Consider the following 20,182-nt stretch of genomic DNA (forward strand, 5'->3'; position numbering starts at 1 on the left):
CGGTTTTGCAAGTGGCCCTAAGTACCAGAATCGTTAGTTTCGTTATTGACCTTTACATTTAATCAAAGTTAATATTACGTTTTGGATAAAGCCTTTATATGGGCCTCTGGGACTCGGGAGGAACACTTGACGCGGTCGCGTGGGGTAATGTGTCAAAAGCCACATTTATCTTGTCAGCTAAGGACAAAAATCCGTTATTTTTCAAAGTTTTCACGTAAATCATATGAAACTCAAAAGTAATTCGCATCAGGGGCCCATTTATCAGACGGTATTAGACTATTAATCCACGAAATGTCAAATCGTATGGGTTACCATGGCAACACACTAATAATATTAGCATAATACGGTTCGAGTAATGGGCCCCAGATAGATTTAATTTAATTTAAAAAAACCGACCAAGTGCGGGTCGTACTCGCGCACCGAGGGTTCCGTACATTACACAATTTAAACAATGATTTTTTTATTTGAAACGTGAGTAAAAGGTAAATTGCGGTTTACGATATATGACGTATTAAAAAAAACTACTTACTAGATCTCGTTCAAACTAATTTTCGGTGGAAGTTTGCATGGTAATGTACATCATATTTTTTTTTAGTTTTATCATTCTCTTATTTTAGAAGTTACGGGGGGGTGGGACACATTTTACCACTTTGAAAGTGTCTCTCACGCAAACTATTCAGTTTAGAAAAAAATATTATTAGAAACCTCAATAACATTTTTGAAGACCTACCCAATAGATACCCCACACGTATTTTTGAGTTTCAGTTCTATGTATGGGGAACGCCAAAATTTATTGTTTTTATTTTTTTATTTTTGTGTGAAAATCTTAATGCGGTTCCCAGAATGCATCTACTTACCAAGTTTCAACAGTATAGTTCTTATAGTTTCGGAAAAAAGTGGATGTGACATACGGACGGACGGACAGACAGATAGACATGACGAATCTATAAGGATTCCGTTTTTTGCATTTGGCTACAGAACCCTAAAAAGGACCTCCTTTTTTGCTCCGTGTATTTGGATACAAAGGCGAATGGCGACTAAAGCGGGTAACCTGCCTAAAGCGGATAGGCGCTGTTTTATTGCGAAATTTAGTGAAACTTTATTTTGTTCTGAGATCTGAGATATTCTGTAATTATATTTCAAATTATTTCCAAATTAAAAAACAATATTGAAATAAATAGAGGTCAAAAATACAATAAGCAAATTCTCTGTAATTTAATTTTTATCGGCTTATCCATGAAAACATTGCAGACAAATAAGAGCCGAATTCGCATACCTATTGGAATTATAACATGTATTAAACTATTAGAATCAAAATTGTTCAAGTTCAAAAATTCATACATCAATTTTCATTGCTATATTAGTGAACTCATATGAGCTAAATCCTATTTATGTAAAATACTATTATTGATAAAAGATATCAAGTATCTTACTATAATCAAACACGCAGTATTTGTTTTGTACTATACGGAAAAGGACATACATTATTTTTGTCCCTAATTGGGATTTCGTATTTATTCCACCCAGAATGAGATCTTCAAACCAACCAACTTTTATGCAAAACTAAAGAAAAAAAAACCGGCCAAGTGCGTTTCGGACTCGCGTTCCAAAGGTTCCGTACATTACACAATTTAAACAATGTATTTTTTATGTGAACCGTGAGTGAAATGTTTTTAAAAAACCCGTAGGGGTCGGATCAAAAACTAAGTAATTAAGTCCGACTCACGCTTGACTGCACATTTCTAATAGGTTTTCCTGTAATCTATAGGTAAAGATCTATTTTGTGTGTTTTTTTTTAAATTTTAGACCCAGTTGTTTCAGAGATAAAGGGGGGAATTTTCATTTTTTGCCTATTTTCTTGAATAACTTTTAAATTGTTTATCCTAAAATAAAAAATATATTAGAGATTCTCACAATGAGCTCTTTCATTTGATATGTACACGATATAGTTTAAAAAACTTTATTTTTTAATTTTCTCATTTACCCCCCAAAAGTGCCCCCCTTATTTAAAATTTATTTGTTTACGTTACATGACCGTCTTTGGGTCACAAACTTACATATGTGTACCAAATTTCAACTTAATTGGTCCAGTTGTTTCGGAGAAAATAGGCTGTGACAGACGGACAGACAGACATATGCACGAGTGATCCTATAAGGGTTCCGTTTTTTCCTTTTGAGGTACGGAACCCTAAAAATCAACAAAAAAATTAAAATCGGCCGATTTTGTATTCCAATATAAATAATTACTAACCTACTATTATCTACTTTAACGGGACTTAATGATATACTTTAGCTTTAAAATTACCTCCGACGTTTCGGCGGCATTGTCCCCGTGATCTCAGAGAAAGACTGAGTCTTGTTTCTGAGTCTTCAGTCTCATACTAAAAATGCTTTTTTTTATAATTTACCTTTTTTTAAATAAGTAACTGCACAAATTTGAATTATATTTCCTAAGGGTAGTATTCCACCTTTCCAATTTATTTGTCCAATGTGTATTTGCGACTCACATTTTGCTTAGTGAGATAGTGAGTCGCAATGCACATTCGACCAAGATATTGTACAGGTGGAATAGCGACCTAATGCATTGCGGTAAGGTTGTTGTATAATAGGGATGTTGACTGTATTTATAATACATTACTTCACTCCATGCATGAAATAAAGCACCAGAACATTCATTGAGAAACGTACACTGGAGTTATTTTTATAGACACAATTTCTATTTTATACATCGTACAGAACTATAAAGAGTAGGTTGTATAAAGAGTAGACTTGACCGTGACGTCATTGTGTAAAGTTTTATATAAACACAGAAGTACAGAAGAAAACTTCCTACAAAACCGAAGTTAGACAGCGGTTCAGGGTCGAATCATTCTGTCCCTTTCTAATATATGACACTATCCCTTTCGGCTATTTAGGGTTGTCAAAATTCAAGTCAATATCTTATCTGTGGTTGTGCACGCAAAGGGACGTCAACTTGTGACAACCCTAATAATTGCTCGGAACAATGCTAAGCCGAACGGAGCCGAGTTTGGCCGAAGCGAGGAGTTTCGCACCCCTGGTATAAATTCCAGTGGCAAATTGTTTTGACAGTTCAAAAAACGATACTGATTTGACTTATAGTAAAATACCCTATAGGGAGCGTGCGCATTAGAGGGTTTGCCATCTTGTGGCCTGAATCGGAAACAAACATGTACATTGCCAAAGCAAGTGCTACCGTTCTCGTACGTTTTCTTGTGCATAGTAGGTTCTGCCATTTTGTGGGCTACATCGGATGCATAAATAATTTACACCTCGCGCCAAAAATCTGACGGCTGCTATGCTGCCCCCTATTGGGACCGTGCACGACGACAGCTCCACACAGCGGTTGCAACCATAGGCCCGTATAGGTTTTGTGTAAATTGGTTAAACATAAAAAATATTCAATTAAATTTAGATTTTATTCATATGATCATCATAACCTTTAGGGTGCTTCTTGAAGTCCTAGGAAGCTGAAATTTGGTATGTAAGATAGTCTTAGTACACAAATAGCAAAAAAAAAAAAAAAAACGACATTTTTAGCCCCTAAGGAGGTGAAAAGGGGGGGGAATTTTGTATGGGGAATCAATAACCGCAGAACCGATTTAGTTGAAATTTGGCATATAGACAGTTTTTGTTATGGGGAAGGATATAGAATAGTATTCAACCCCAAAATCAACCTGAAAGGATGGAAAAGGCGTTAGGGGGGAAAAGGGGGTTGAAGTTTGTATGGGGAGTCAGTAAAAAGCAGATCGTATAAAAGATGCCCCCAATTACGTATTTCAGGAATTTAATAGTAAATTACCGGGGGGGTACCCCTTTAAATTAGGAGATAGAAGATTGTCATAACCAACTTACAAAAGGAAGTGAAAGTCCACCAAAAACATTTTCATGTAAAATGTTGCCACGACGAACTATAAGGCTCGAACTATCAAAAAGTTATCAGATCTCTTGTAGAGCCAAGCTTCTAACTCTACCAGCCCTAACTTTCACAAACTCTACACTTTAGTCAAAATACGTGGCTTGGCCGTTTCGTTACTTCGTTACAAGAACTATTGTATAATAAAAAATAATGAATAGTAAATAAAATTTTCTCCTTACACCATGTGGCGGTAGCAAAACGAAACCACATATTTTGACTAAGGTGTAGAGTTTGTGATGTTAGGGCTTGTAGAGTTAGAAGCTTGGCTCTACAAGAGATCTAATAACTTTTTGACAGTGCGAGCCTTATGGTTTCGTCTTGGCAACATTTAACAGTATTAATAATTATCGAATTAAATACGTTAGTTATATTAAGCATTTCATACAGATTGCAATGGTCCCTTACACCATACAATTTAAGTTAATATCTCAAGAGTAATACAATTATTGTTTTTTTAATAACCATAGTCATAACTGTAGTCGTTTACAAAATATTTTATAATGATTTTTTACCGTGCATGGATGACATAATACATAAATAAAATAATAAATATTATAGGACATTCTTACACAGATTGACTAACTCTTACGGTAAGCCCAAGGAGGCTTGTGTTATGGGTACTCAGACAAGGATTATTTGATATGATATGATTTGTAATGGGGATGTTAGTAGGGTAGGGTAGGGTAAGTAACGACAGTAAATGCAGCAGCAGTATAAACTTTAGTCTCAGGCGATGCCGATGCCGCTTGGCACGATTGTTCCTTAGGTCAAACAAAGCTGATTTGGCCCGGTAGCCACGAGATCGTACCGTGCAAATTTTAAAAATAAGTAGTTTTTAGGTTAACATAGGTTAGGATAAAAAACTTAAAAATATTGCAATATCAGTCACATTTTAAAGATTTAGAAACTGCATAAGTAAGTTTGTAGTCCCATATAAAAATATGGGGAACACCCAATAATTCCGAAATATGTTTTTCCGAATTTAATAAGCACGATTTTCATAATCCCGATTTTTTATAAGTCCGAAATATCAAAATTATGATTTTTAAAAACACGATGGAAGAAAATCACGAATGTGCTATTTCCGAAAATTTAAAATCCGATTGTCATTTTACCGAAAGCTTAAAGTTCCGATTTAACACTTTTCCGAAAAAATGTATTTCCGAATTCTTAAATTGCGAAAAACCATTGTCCGATCGGAAATAAGATAATTCGGAATTCAGAAATTCGGTCTTTTGTAAGGTCGGAAATATGAAATTCGTGATATTCAAATGAAGACACGTTTCGTTTGAGTAATTCGGTATTCAGAGATTCGGTCTTTTGTAAGGTCGGAAAAATTATTCAGAAACGAACTCTTGCCAGAAGTGGGTTAGGTTAGGTTGTAACTGTGACCCCCAAGTAAACGAACTGTTGCCAGAAGTGGGTTAGGTTAGGTTTGAACTGCGACCCCCAAGAAAACTAACTGTTACCAGAAAAGTGGATTAGGTTAGATTTTAACTTTAACAAAATATTCGGAATATCGTTATTGGTAAATTTAAAAATTGGGATGTTTAAAATAGGAATAACGTCAATTCGGAATTATAAAATTCGGAATAATGGCAATTCGGAATTCGTGATTTCAAAAATCGTAATTGTCAAATTCGGTGTTTGTCACCATCGGAATTGTTATAATCGGAATTATGTGGTTCGGAATTTACAAAATTCGTCTTTTCGGAAATATAAATCTGCCTGATTTTCAGCATTCATAATTACGACAGTCGGAATTTTGATAGGTCGAGCATTTAAAAATCGGAATAATTAAATTCGTTTTTCTGAAATTCGGCATAACGTTTTTCGGAATTATGTAGTGTACCCAAAAATATGCTATTACAAAGTTACTTTTGCAGTTCCAACAAATAATTAGTAAAGGTCTAAGATGTACGATGTGAGTATAAAGATGTGTTTAGTATGAGTATTGTATGACTATGAGTATGGTAAGGATATGAATATGGTATAGGTATGAGTGCGGGTATGGTATGGGATGGGGACTTACATAGGTATGAGTATAGAGCTGGCGGCTTTCTCGCACAACGTATCAGCATTGCGATACAGCGGGGAAATGCCGCCAGCATCCTTGGTACAATGCCTCAAGGGCCTATTTTAGATTTAAGCTAGTTATTAATTTCGTTTACGTAGTACCACTGTATATATCTTGTATGTAAATAAATGTTTTTTATGGTATGAGTATTGTATGAATACAAGTATAGTTTGGTATGGCCGTGAGTACCTATTGTATAGGTATGAGTACGAGTATGGTGTGGGACGGGTATGAGTATGAGCTTTGAGAAAAGTGGTAGCTGACGTACAAGAAGTAGTACCCGAAAAGAAGGACTGCCTACAAAAAGAGATGAGATCCCATCAAAACCATTACATGTAAAAAGATGCAAGTCTCGCATCGCAATTCTTCTACTACAAAAAAGTTTTGAGATGTAATGTGATGCCAAGTCGGTTATTTTAGTCAGTGCCAGTGGGTGTTAAAACCGCATCAATATTAGATACCTTAAATTTTTAATACATATAATGACTTGGCAATCGCACATAATGCTATACTCGTACCGTACCGTACTCCTAAATATGTTTAATGCTCAAGCTGCATGTGATTAGCGCTAGCGTTATGTTCAATTAGAATTATTTTTAATAGTTGATGATGATCCTTATGTCATTATGCAGCCGTGCGATGGCCAAGTCATTATACGTATTACAAATTAAAGGTATCTAATATTGATGCGGTTTTAACACCCCCTGGCACTGACTAAAATAACCGACTTGGTATCACATTACATCTCAAAACTTTTTTGTAGTAGAAGAATTGCGTTGCGAGACTTGCATCTTTTTACATGTAATGTTTTTGATGGGATTCTTCATTCTGGAATACATCATTTCCAGGGAGGCATTGATACATTTTTTTGTAGGAAAAAAAACATTTATTGCGCGTGGCGGTGACGATTTTCATACAAATGGAGCTATGGCCAAAGTCAAAGATTAAAAATGTTTACAAAAACACTGAATATGGCGTTCTAAAATAAAGAAGAAATTGGTTACATTGTCCAATTTTTTATTTAGTGTAATTCGCCACACTGTGATTGTAATAGCTAAGTTTATCACAAAAAAATTCATTACATTTTCATTTTTTTTTTACAAATATCACTTTTTTGGTATGGAAAGGTATAATAATTATTTCAAAAATGATATATAACTTGCCCTAGTTGCTAAGAGCAGGAAGATATATAGCATACATTGGAACCGGGGAGCCGACCGGCTACCGGACCAAATCGGCTTTGTTTGACCTAAGGAACAATCGTGCCAAGCGGCATCGCCTGACACAAAAGTGCATGCTCAAGGCGCTTACTTACCCTACTATGTTGTCGGTCGCTTACGTGAATTCTTATCGTATATAATGCACTGTAACTAAGTAAACACGACTGCAGTTAGTTTTGTCATAATTTGAACTTAAAATATAATTATTAAAGGGTTAAGCTCGTCACAGACGGAGCGATAATACCTATATCGGCAGATAACGACAGATATCTTAGAGTATCGCTAAGCACCACACACGCTAACGATACCAAAATATATATCGCTCTCTGTCTAGCACCTACATTGTGAGAGGGACGAAATATACCAAGCGATATATCGCAAGGCATCTTAAGGCACCTGCAGATGCCTTGCAATTCTTATCGCATCTTATTCTTATTTTACGATCTTTATCGTAAGATACCAAAATATATATTACAGCTTCGTGTGTGGACTCCGTGATGGGCTTAACAGATCAGATGTGACAACATATAATGTTTACGACATGTTGACCATATTTTGTTTGCGTGTTTTTTTTTTAAGAGGCGTTATGACACTTATGACATGTTTTTACACTGTTGGCGATTTCTGTTTCCAGATCTTGAAGTCCCAGTGAAGAAGGGTAAGGTTAAGACCGAAGCAGCGCCAAGCGCCCCGACACCACATCAGATAAAACGTTGTTAGACAAACTTTACTTATTAACTTAGCTTTACTTTATAATTTGGTGTGTGATTAAATAAGTTATTGCGCTGAGCGCCGGCCGAGCGGTGCGGCGCGTGCCTAGTCCGAATACATAAAACAAATATTTATCTACCTAATATCTAGCTTCATAACACGAATACAGAAATATTTATAAAACAGTATGTCGTCTTAATTCAAATGTGAATCAAAATTATAATCAGCAAATTGTACGCTCGACCATTCAGAGAAACAATAGTCAGACGAATTCTTAAGCCAAGTCAAACAATACAAATATTATTCTTGATTCTTGCGTCTTGCATTTCCTTGGTTGTTTGTTTTCATTTAATGTTTTTAATGGCACACAGTGAAGACACTTGAAGGCGTGCTGACCCGCAGCGGGTGTGTGTTTTACTACCGAAATAGGCTAAGGTCAGCCACCTGAAGGCTCATGATCCTCATGAACGCTTTCTTTTAGAGCATTGTCTTTAATCAGATTCCACGGTCAACCGTACATGCAATACAAGTATAAACGCAACGCGTGACTAACAATAATGAAAAGATTTGTGTAACTTCTGGGTCAAATACGAAACAATGATGGTGTATCGATGGCTTGGCTTCTTTTAGCATATTCACTGAAAATATTTTATATTGTAAATACATGTGTTAACTATAGATTCTTTGGACTTTGTTGCTTAGTGAAGAGAAATATTACATACATATTTTAGGAAAGCGTCTGTGATTATAAACGAAGAAATTTGATGAAAAACCGTTTTTAATGTTAGTTGAAAAGTATGTATAATAATAGTTGTTAGTTTTATTACGGTAACTATAGTACGAGTATGTTTGGTTTTGCGCGCTACTGCTAGCGCCGCCTTTTCTTATGTATTGTTCAAAATTATAAATACACAAATGAATAATTATTTAAGTAATTTTGAGGCACTTAACAAGTAGTAAAGTGTGTGTTCTATGGTGATATATTGTATAGCTGACGCGGTCAGCACGACGTATTTAGCACGTCGCGTCGGCACTCGGCAGGCCGCGCCGACAAACCCGCGCACGCGCGGCGGCTTATAGGATTCACTATTGCAGATTTTATTGAGAGTTGGCATGTAACATTTTAAAAGTTTATTCTAACTATAAGACCAATTGTTAAATTCATATTTAAAATTAACCCTCAAATATTTATATTTGTTGTATTATGATGTCAAATTATGTTTATCGGCCATACCAGTACAAATTATAATCCTTGTTAAAACTAACTAGCACATTTACAGTGATAAAATATACTTATACTATTATAAATTATGTAAATTAACCTTCATCGTACCTACTGAAAGAAGCCTTAAAAATCATAGATTTTTAAAAGATAATATGGGTACTAGTTTCTACTGGCCAGCGGCCAAGGAAAATGATGTATTTTTATAAAAAATATTGTTCTTTATTAACATATAAAATATGTTAAAATTAAAGTACATTATTTCGTATTTTTCTATCATATAGTAGTGTACGTAAAAAAATTAAATGATCAATCCGTAAGTGAAAGTGGTTATATATAATATTGTTATCACTGTGTATTATGTAGGTACCTGCGCTGCAATTTCTTTTGGGATCTTATATTTTAGTAACATAAGGTTAGTAGAGCGACGGGCGCCGCGGCCCGCTCGCGGCGGCGGGTGGCGGGCGGCGGGTGGCGGGTCGCGACGGCCGCTGCAGCGCGCGCCTCCGAGCGTCGTGTCGTTCGGATGGTTTTTATTAATCGAACATGTGATTGACGGTATGTGTAAGTAAATGTTAATATTATATACCTATATTATAGTGTCATTGCACCAAGTGCGACGGTACCGTAAGCCGCATCAACGAGTTGTAGATTAGTACATGTTGGGTAATGTTATTTTATTATTTGACTTTGCTGCTTGCGGTATAAAATTATTGCACCATGTTTTATATTTAATACCGTCCAGTGAACACTGTAAATTTATTCTCATGACATATTTTAGAGATTTATTTGAGTTTAGTAATAGCGAAATTTTAAGTAATGATCCAGTGGTAATAAACAGACCGAAAGGAACATTTCGAGAATCTATTAATTAGGTACAGTTTTTTCGCACACGTTTTATTCACAAGCATTGATTACTTCCAAGTCCTTAGTAGTATCTATCGGATATATATAGTAAAAGCGATAGCATACATTACAAAACGATAGCACATATAATGGTTTAACGAACAATTGGGGTTTTTATAATGTTTGTGACACAATACGAAAAGTTCCTCTCGATCTATCGTACGACCTGGCCGCCCGAGACACGAGTGCGACACGGCACTATCTTATAATTAGTGATACTGGTCCGAGTCACCTTACTAATAATTTAGTTTGCAACAGAACAATAGTTACCACCTATTGGTGATATATGTTAGACATATATACACATAGCAACCCGACACGTACTGTATGAAGGGTAGTACCTGCTTTAAAGTAACTGTAAAAAAAAGTTCCTTCTAATGTTGTTGTGGTAATTTTATTACAAAAACATTACCTCCATTCAATGATACAGAACAACCGAATAATATTTTATTGTATATAGGTATATCGCATAAAATGTTTGTAAGTTAGGTACGTCGCTTGGTGATCGTCCATCCCCACTTTTGTAACCACGTACGATCAGTTTCAGTTATCGTGTAGCTCTTCCGTTTCTAACACACTGCTAGCGGTTACGTGTTTTGTATAGATGCTTTAAATATCATTTTACATATTCTGTAGGGTATTTGACTACTAGTCAAATCAGTTTCTTTTTTCGAACTGTCAAAACGATTTGCTACTATGAAATTTATATGAAACACTAGCATGTGGCGTCACGATCAAATTACCTTCTCTTTATAGTTTGATACGGGCTTCAAAATAGAAATAAAATGAAATGAAATTTATTGATATGTGTGTAGAAATTGTGTTTAAAAATAACTGCTGTCTACGTTTCTCTATTATTCTTCTGGTGCTTTATTTCATGCATAGTGTAAAATAATTTATTTTAAATACAGTCAAATACCCTATTACCTACTCTTTTTATATTTCTAATTATCACTTAAATTTTCATGTATTTAGGTTCAGGGAAGTTCTGATTAGTGAAGGGATTCTTATATCCAGTTTTGGATCTGCAACAAGCAGGGGCTGGGCGGGTGTAATGGTTATATTTATGGCATAGTGCAATAGGCGTTTAATGGTTATATCGCTGGAGCCTTCGGGCTCCTTTGAGGTAATTGAAGAAGAGGCTTAAGGTGTGCTACGTGCTTAGGATGGAGTACGTAGAAGGGATGGTAGCGGAAGAGCCACACATGGCCAACGGTAGCGCTCATGCTCTCCAGGAGAGTAACATTCTTGGCGTCTGGTGGCAGCCGGCCGTAAAACGAAAGCCAATATATTTATCTTAGTTATGAAAAGTCCAGAAAGAGATACAAGTATAAACACTAGGGCATACCCCTCAAGCGACGGCACCAGGAAAAGCAGAGCGACAAATACTAGGGCGTACCCCCAAAGCGAGGGAAGAAACATCGAACCTAGATTCTAAAATCATAAATTGCGAATCGCTAGTTGGAATGTAGGCTCGATGACAGGACGCAGCGCTGAATTGAGCGAAGTTCTCCGCTGAAGACGCATAAATATTCGTTGTATACAGGAGACAAAATGGAAGGGGTCAAAATCGAGACAAATAGGGAACAATTACAAGCTCGTCTATCACGGAAGCGGACAACGGAAAGGTGTAGGAATTGTCTTAGATAAAGATCTGCAAGATCGAATGGTCAACAGATAAAACTTGCACTAGATGTATGAATGTAATAACCGCATAGTTGGCTAGTTGGCTGCTCAAACGCTGGAAAACAGCTCTTCTGGGATGACATCCACGATATTCTGCAGTCGATACCATCGGACGAGTCGAAGTACATTGGCGCAGATCTAAACGGACATGTGGGGAGTACTACGAACACATACCAAAGAGTGCATGGAAACCAGGGCTTCGCAAGGTAGAACGCAGGTGAATCCGTACTACAGTTCGCAGCTACGTATGATCTTGCCATCATCAATACCTTTTTTATGAAAGCAGACCAACACCTAATAACATACAAAAGCGGTGGAAACTGTACACAGATTGATTACATTCTGGCAAAATGTCAGGTTGTTCAAAGACTGTAAAGTGATCCCCGGAGAATCTCTGACCGCACAACACAGGATCCTAGTTGCAGCTTCTTGTAAAAAGGTCTATAAAGGTAAAGAAAGATAGACCCAGAATAAGATGGCACAGGTTAGACCGATCAGAGGGGCACAAACTGGTAAACGACATAAAGGATGAAATGATAGCAATAAACAACGACAACAACGTTGTAGCAACATGGGATGCCTTCCAAAGCTTCTGCAACCAGAAAGCTGATAAACATTTTGGTATGTCGAAGGAGCCTCTGAGCAACGACAAAGACGCGAAATGGTGGAATGGCGATGTGAGAGATAAGGTGGCGCGAAAAAATACCATTTTTAAACAGTGGCAACAAACCAATGATGCATCAGATAACGTTGCGTACAAAGATGCAAAGAAAGAGGAGAAGCGGGCGGTAGCGCAAGCTAAAGCTTCCTGTGATAGCAATTTCTACGCAAAGCTGGAATCAGTGCCAACACCAAAGACGCGAAGACCATCAAGTACATAAAAAACGAAAGGGGTCAACTGCTTACATCAGACTGCGATATCCAGATGAGATGGAAAGATTACTACTCTCGAACATACCCGAGCACAGCGCCCACGGACACAACACCCCCAACGGCAGGCCCTATTCCGTGTATAACACCTGACGAAGTACACGCAGCCGTCAAAGCTATGGCCAACAATAAAGGATTGAGACCAGACAATATTCCTGCCGACCTGTGGAAGAAGTTAGGTCCGAAAGGAGTGGTATTTCTGACCAATCTTTTTAACACGATCATAACGCAGGGTATACCAAGCGAATGGAGGAAAAGTCACCTCATCCCATTTTATAAGAACAAAGGAGATATAAGACTATGCGAAAATTACAGAGCAATAAAACTTATACCTCATACTCTAAAGATAAGGGAACGCATAATAAGCAGATTACTCCAGTTTATTGAGATCACCGAAAACCAGTGTGGCTTTGTTGCGGGAAGATCGACCACTGACGCAATTCATACCATTCGAATCCTAATCGAAAAATTCAGGGACAACAGGGCAGACCTACACATGGCGTTCATTGGCCTAGAAAAAGCATTCGATAGAAATCTAATCTGGCAGGCACTGCGAGCACATAATGTACCCGAATGCTACATTGATACCGTAAAAGATGTGTGAATGATGTCACAACCAGAGTGCGCTGCCCAGCAGGAGTGAGTGACGAGTTTGAAGTATAGGTCGGCGTCCGTCAGGGGTCAGCTCTGAGCCCCCTTCTCTTTAACATCATAATGAATTACTTAACCGCCAAATTGCAACAACCACCGCCATGGACACTGCTCTATGCGGACGACATAGTCCTCATTAGTGAAACATGTCACGAGGTACAAAAAATGCTGGAGGACTGGAGAGTTGCGTTGGAAAGTGCAGGCTTACGGATAAGCCGCCATAAAACAGAATATATATGCACTGTAACTTCAGCGGTAACCGAAACCTCCATATCATCCCCTTGGAAGGAACGCCATTAAATCATGTTAACAGCTTTAAATACCTAGGCGCGGTCATTTCCAGCAATGGTACCATTGACACCGATGTCTACCACGGAATAAACACAGGTTGGATGAAGTGGAAGGACCTAACTGGTGCCATATGTGACAAGAGAATGCCGGTAACCATTAAGGGAAAAGTTTATAAAGCGGCAGTCCGTCCGGCCATGGCGTACGGCGCCGAGTGCTGGCCCCTCAAAAAACAGCTAGAGGATAAACTTCACGCCGCCGAAATGAAAATGCTGCGCTGGGCCGGTGGTGTCACCTTACTAGACCGCATCCGTAACACCTACGTCCGTGGTAGTTTTAAAGTAAGATCTTTACCCGAAAAAATAACCGAAGGGTGACTTCGATGGTTTGGGCACGTCATGCGCCGAGAACAACACACACACAACACATGACACGCAAGGTGCTGGATATGTTCCCCACACAATCGCGACGAGGAAGACCCCGACTGACATGGCTGGCAAAAGTGAACAGGGATATGGAGGAAGCCCAAATCCCCCCTGCGATGATCCAGGACCGAGAATCCTGGCGAAATATAACTAGGAGAGCCGACCCCAAATAATGGGAAAAGGACAAGGACAAGAAGAAGATAGTGCAATAGGCGTTGCGTGCGACTCTTGCTTAGCCAGATGAATGGGCCTGAGCCTGCTGGGCCTGTCCGGGCTGGGTACTCGGTAAGGACAAGGACACCCGTCTGGCTCTATGGTTCACTAGCTCTCCTACCTTCTTAAATAATATATCACTTTTAAAACAATTTATACCACAATTTTTGATTCCTTTGTTGTTTATTTAATTTTACCGAATATGTTACCATTTATACAGTATTTATTTGTACGTGATTTTGCAGTTTAATATTTAACGTAACAGTATTAATGTTTTGTACCAGATATATTCCGTGCACCGCGCTAATACAGGGAATCAAGTATTGTTGTATCGTGAGTGATGACTGCCATATAGCCTACTGTTCAATAGAAATCTTATTACCAGCGTATACCTAGTTGATCTTACCTATGTTGAATGAATACAACATGATATATATACATATATATATATATATATATATATATATTATATCTACTAGATACGTAAGAAACAGACACGTAAGAGGTTTGAAAGGAGTGAGACAGTTAGTTTGATATGTTATGTTCCGGTGTAAAGTGATATGACAAGCAGCAGACGGGGTAGCGCGGAGCTGATGGAGCATTGGAGCCACACGCCATTTTTACGGGGTCTACACAAGAAGTATAACTTCTTTTGTAATTGTATTTTAATTTTATTGCCATGTTTACTTAGGTCGATCCGAGATCCGAGAACCGCGTAAACCATACGGTACGGTACTCGGGCGCCAAATCTATGCTACAATCTTGCGTTGGCTCCGAGAGGCACGAGTTTTAGGTACAAACATGTATGTTTTTGTGATATTATAAATGGCGCGTAGGTTGTTACATTAATCGTGAAATACAAGAAGTGAATCGATGAAGGTCCAAGGTGAAGTGCATGGTTACAGAGTGGCGTGCCATTAGTTAGGTAATTGATTAGGTACAGGGTTTGTGACAGTGTTGCTCAGGAGACGCACGCGCCCTTCCATTCTCCACAAGTACAATATTTCTGTTTTCTCCATGGAACTACTAATTTAGACAATAAACGGTTCAACAATAAGGTGCCAGTGTTCATAAGTTAATTTTAGCTTCAGTTAGTCAGTTTAATCGCTATTTCACTTTTTGTTATCTGCTTATTTTTATCGACAACAATTTCGTTATTGAGTAAGAGTTATTCTATGCATATTAACATTAAACCTACTATTTACTTTTTAAAGTTAGGTTGTAATATATAGATTAAAGTTGTATTTTAATGTCTGTGTAAGGAATATCTATATTTATAAATTACAATGTAAGTACATATTTGAAAATATACACTTAGTGTGTTATAAATGTACATTTGAGTCGAGTTGTAAGCGATGAGTGGTCAGGCGGAGTCGCTTCGCTCAGATTCGGCGACGACACGTGCGCGTGCGCGTCGCACACATTCCAAAATAATGCTAATGGTAACGCTACATGAGGCGATCCAATTTGTAAGTTAACCACTTTGTTGTTCATTAACGATAAGTTAGATTTAATCTCAGTCGACGTGTTGTTTAACTTTAATCTGTGTATAGTATTCTCTCGGTTAAGTTTATGTGAGGACGTGAATTTGAGCGAATTGACATGCCGTTGCCTGGAGGGTTCATATTAGCTAATAAGTCTTTTAAAGACCTAAACATTATTTTCTGTTGCACCCAACTTTATTTTGCGAGCCTGTAAGTTCTGATTCATGATTATTGTAAATATAGTTAGGTCAACGTAAACATTACAGTTTTACTCGAGCTATTAAAAGGTTATTTTATTGTTGATTCTGAATAATGGGCTAAAGGATACCAATGCAATTCGCATTTGTTGTTAGTATATTGAAATTCTTGATGCGATACAGTACACGGCTGTTTACGTGTCACTGTGGTCTGAGGGCGAGGAACGCACCTCGCAACTCGGCGGCCCAGCCGCTCGACGTATCATAATATACATAAGTACACCTCTAAGTTACGCCATACTGGCTTGTTGTGAGGCTGACGCATTCTGACTGAACGCAAGCGATGTGATCGCTGTTGTTGTGGCTTCAAAACGGAAGGTAGCATCACACTTTTGTCTAAGCATCACTATGATTTTATTAAATTAATTAGCCGCGGGCGTGGAACACATTACTCTATATAATTTGTAAATATACGTAAACGCTAGTAATGATTTTACGCCCATTATTTGTCATTAAAGATGTCAAATACTTGATACGATATATTTGTGTTGGGTTTACAGGAAGAAAATTAGTACTATATCCTGTTATATTTTAGGTACCATTTTATAATAGTGTTATTAAAAGTTTATATTTTTTCGTGCCCTTGTTCCAACGCGAATAATAAATATTTAATAGAAAACATACAAATAGAGTCTAATTTTAACAGTGGTTTTACCGTCTGCGGTCCTTAAGACGACTTGCCTAGTTATAATTTTGAATTTAAAGTACGTTTTGATGTCACCGCAATACAGTTTCAGTTATAGTGGATTCGCCGGGATAAAGTACTATAGCCACGCTACACTGTGTCATTACCTCACATTACGTCTTTTATACCATTATAAGGTAAAATAGTTAATGTTGTCACTAAATCTTTAAACTTATTTTAATTGTAAATTTTGTTTAGAGATGTCTAAGTTTGTATTTGTAAACACGACCTATTTTTAGTCGGCAACATAGATACATGTATAGCGACGCGCTGTCTCTTGGGCTGTGTGTCGCTGTGTATTTATTTCCATGGTGATCAAGAAACATTGTGAGACGCTCGCGCGCGCTGCGGCAGGGGCCACGCTCTCGCCGCCCGCGCCGCCCGTTATTGTAGAAATAAATGATATTTTCGTTTACACATTTGACTTCTCATTTATATTTATTTTTTACTCTGGCATATCCTAATGTAGAAAGGTAGAAGATAGATACCACTATAATAGCATTTGACTACTTTTTAATAGCAAAAATTCATAACCGATTATTGGAAACTTGAATAACCGGTTGCGGTTATTTTCGGTTATTTATTTATGACTTAAATACTATGAATTGACCTTCTAATGACTAAAAAATCCTGATTTGGCTTGGAGAAAGGTAAAAGATAGATACCACTATAATAGCATTTGACTACTTTTTTAATAGCAAAAATTCATAACCGATTATTGGAAACTTGAATAACCGGTTGCGGTTATTTTCGGTTATTTATTTATGACTTAAATACTATGAATTGACCTTCTAATGACTAAAAAATCCTGATTTGGCTTGGCTTTGACGCCTTTGATGACTTTAATAACGAAAATATACCAAATTTACTTCACTCATTTATGAAATATTAAAGACTGAATATTGTATCACGACCAAGGTCATATTTTAACTTTTACTGTTAGGCCAAGCAATAAGAAGGTATAGAGGGAAATGCTAGGAACACAATTTTTGACTACGTAACTTTATTTGGACTAGTTAGGAGGTGAACATATCAAAAGTCCCCATCCGTAACCCTGGTGCCGGGGGGGAGAGAGGGATTTAAAGGTATTTTTTTCCGGTTTTTCAATATCTAGGAAACTTTGCGTCTTAGCGACATGACTACTTAAATAAAACGAAAGCTGATTAAATTTGCTACAAGTTTAATTCAGTCAAATTTTTCGATATCGATAATAGTTTTCGAGATATTCTCTATTGAAAATTTATCTAGGGCTCTAAATTTTATACTGATGAAGCTACTAGGCCATGTTTCGTATCGTTTTCGTATAAATCGGGAGTGCCAAATTCATTTATGGTATCACATTGACCTCATTTCGAAGTAAAAACATATAAAATTTACACAAATTCCTTTTTTTAACTCCTCTTCACACTTAAACCGCTGAACAGATTTAGTTGAAATTTGATATAGAGATGTTTTAAGTCCCGAGACGGGACATAAGATAGTTTTTATCTCAAAAATCATACTTTGAAGGTGTGAAATTTGGTATGAGGGGAATTCAGCTTCTTCGCCGAAGTTGAATTCCTGACGTTAATACTGTTTAAATTTAGGTTTGAAGTCATGTTTGGTTTCATTTTCAACTAAATCAAACATGTAGACCATCCCAAATATTATTTAAATCGGTTCAGCGGTTATTGATTCCCCATACAAACTTCCAACCCACTTTTCACACCCTCAAAAGTTGATTTTGGTTGTAAAAACTATCCTATGTACTGTCCCGGGACTCAAACTATACCAAATTTCAACGAAATCGGTTCAGCGGTTTAAGCGTGGAGTTAAAAAAAAACATTTTTTTTTTAATTTTGTTTTTACTTAGGAATGGTGTCAATGTTGATACCATAAACGAATTCAGCACCCCCGATTTACACGAAAACTACCAAACCCGGCCTAGCAGCTTCACTGATGTAGATAATAAAAATAAAAATGAGAGCCCTAAATAAACCTTCAGGAGCGGATATCTCAAACACTATACAAGATATCGAAAAACTTGACTGAATAAAACTTTTAACAAATTAAATCGCTTTTCATTTTCTATAAGTGGCCATGTCGCTCAGACGCATAGTTTCCGAGATATAATCGAAAAACCGAAAAATGGAACCTTCAAACCCCCCTCTCCAGCCCGGCACCATGGTTACGGGCGGGGACTTTTGATATGTTTACCTCCTAAGTAGTCCAAACAAAGCTACGAAGTCAAAAATTGTGTTCCATTTATTTCCTGGCCTATGTATTTCGTGCGCTTTATTAAAAAACCAGCCAAGTGCGAGTCGGACTCGCGCACAGAGGGTTCCGTACTTTTTAGTATTTGTTGTTATATATACATTATCTGTAAAAAATTTCAACTGTCTAGCTATCACGGTTCATGAGATACAGCCTGGTGACAGACAGACGGACAGCGGCGTCTTAGTAATAGGGTCCCGTTTTTACCCTTTGGGTACGGAACCCTAAAAACGAACTTATTTACTCTCACATTCCCTAATACTGTACCTGATTATCGGTTATTTTTCGGGCATAACCGTAACCGAAACCGATTATGAATTTTGGCTGGTGATTGCATTCCCTAGTACGCCAAGTAGAGCTTTGGGGGAATTTAACAAATAAAAAAAAAGTAAAAGCACAGAATATATAATAGTACCTACTAGAAGATTCACTCTCTAAAGAAACGCGTCTACTACGCGCAAGGCGGCTCAAGCGCGTGCAGGCGTCCGTTCCGTAGCGGTGCGCGGAATCTATGGCAAAACCCCAAATTTGGGGCGGCCGCAGGTAAAGCCTGACCAGTAATATATGATCATGGGCCATGTTGCGGAATTTCATTGCAACTAATTTCTTACACTGGCAATAATTTTAATGATAGGTTGTCACTGTTGTCACAGTGTCTTGTAGCGGTGTACTTGAATAATATTAAAGTGTTGAATATTAAATAATAAATGGCAAAAAATGTCCTAAACTATACATAATCAAGAGCGAAACATAGTAAATAATGTAAATAGTAAATTGCTGGAAAAGAACCGTTCCGGAAATTAAACTATTTCGCTACGAAACATTTCCAAGAGTTGACCGGTAAACAAATCAAAATGTCATTATATTAGTCTGGTTATTAAGACTTGGTTATTGTAGTGTTATGTTATACATGTAAATGAGGAAATACAGTAACAAAAATAAGAATGACTCACGTTAGACCGGGGCATGACCGGACCGGGGCGTCAGGGCCACCCGACACTAGTTGTATATCCGAGCAACGGACTGTTTATGACAAATGTCACAATAGTTATTTGTGCAACAAGAGAGGAAAGTTGGTTTTTCTTGCGAGTGTTTATTTTGAGTCCCGAGAAAGCGAGGGACTCAAAAACACGAGATGTAAAATAACTTTGCTCTCGTGTTGCACACATAATTTTTCACCTCAGTAGTGAGAACATATTAAAGGTTAAAATGTATTTCGAATTACACAGAATAAACA

General features: G+C 37.4%; 1 protein-coding gene across 5 annotated transcripts in view; it reads left to right on the plus strand.

Moving 5' to 3' along the window:
- The window catches only part of LOC134754269 (nuclear hormone receptor FTZ-F1), a 65,317-nt gene extending 48,208 nt beyond the window's left edge, over positions 1-17,109 (plus strand). For 4 of the 5 annotated variants that reach the window (XM_063690488.1, XM_063690485.1, XM_063690487.1 and 1 more), the window contains one exon: positions 7,869-17,109. Coding sequence is in view for 2 of the 5 variants with exons in the window: in XM_063690487.1 (XP_063546557.1) it covers positions 7,869-7,875 (7 nt within the window). In the remaining 3 variants the exon portion in view is untranslated. The remainder of the gene's footprint in view (positions 1-7,868) is intronic. The other variant, XM_063690486.1, reaches the window with a different exon arrangement.
- Positions 17,110-20,182: the final 3,073 nt, after the last annotated feature.

The sequence above is a fragment of the Cydia strobilella genome, chromosome Z (assembly GCF_947568885.1).
Source record: "Cydia strobilella chromosome Z, ilCydStro3.1, whole genome shotgun sequence".
Lineage (NCBI taxonomy): Eukaryota > Metazoa > Arthropoda > Insecta > Lepidoptera > Tortricidae > Cydia > Cydia strobilella.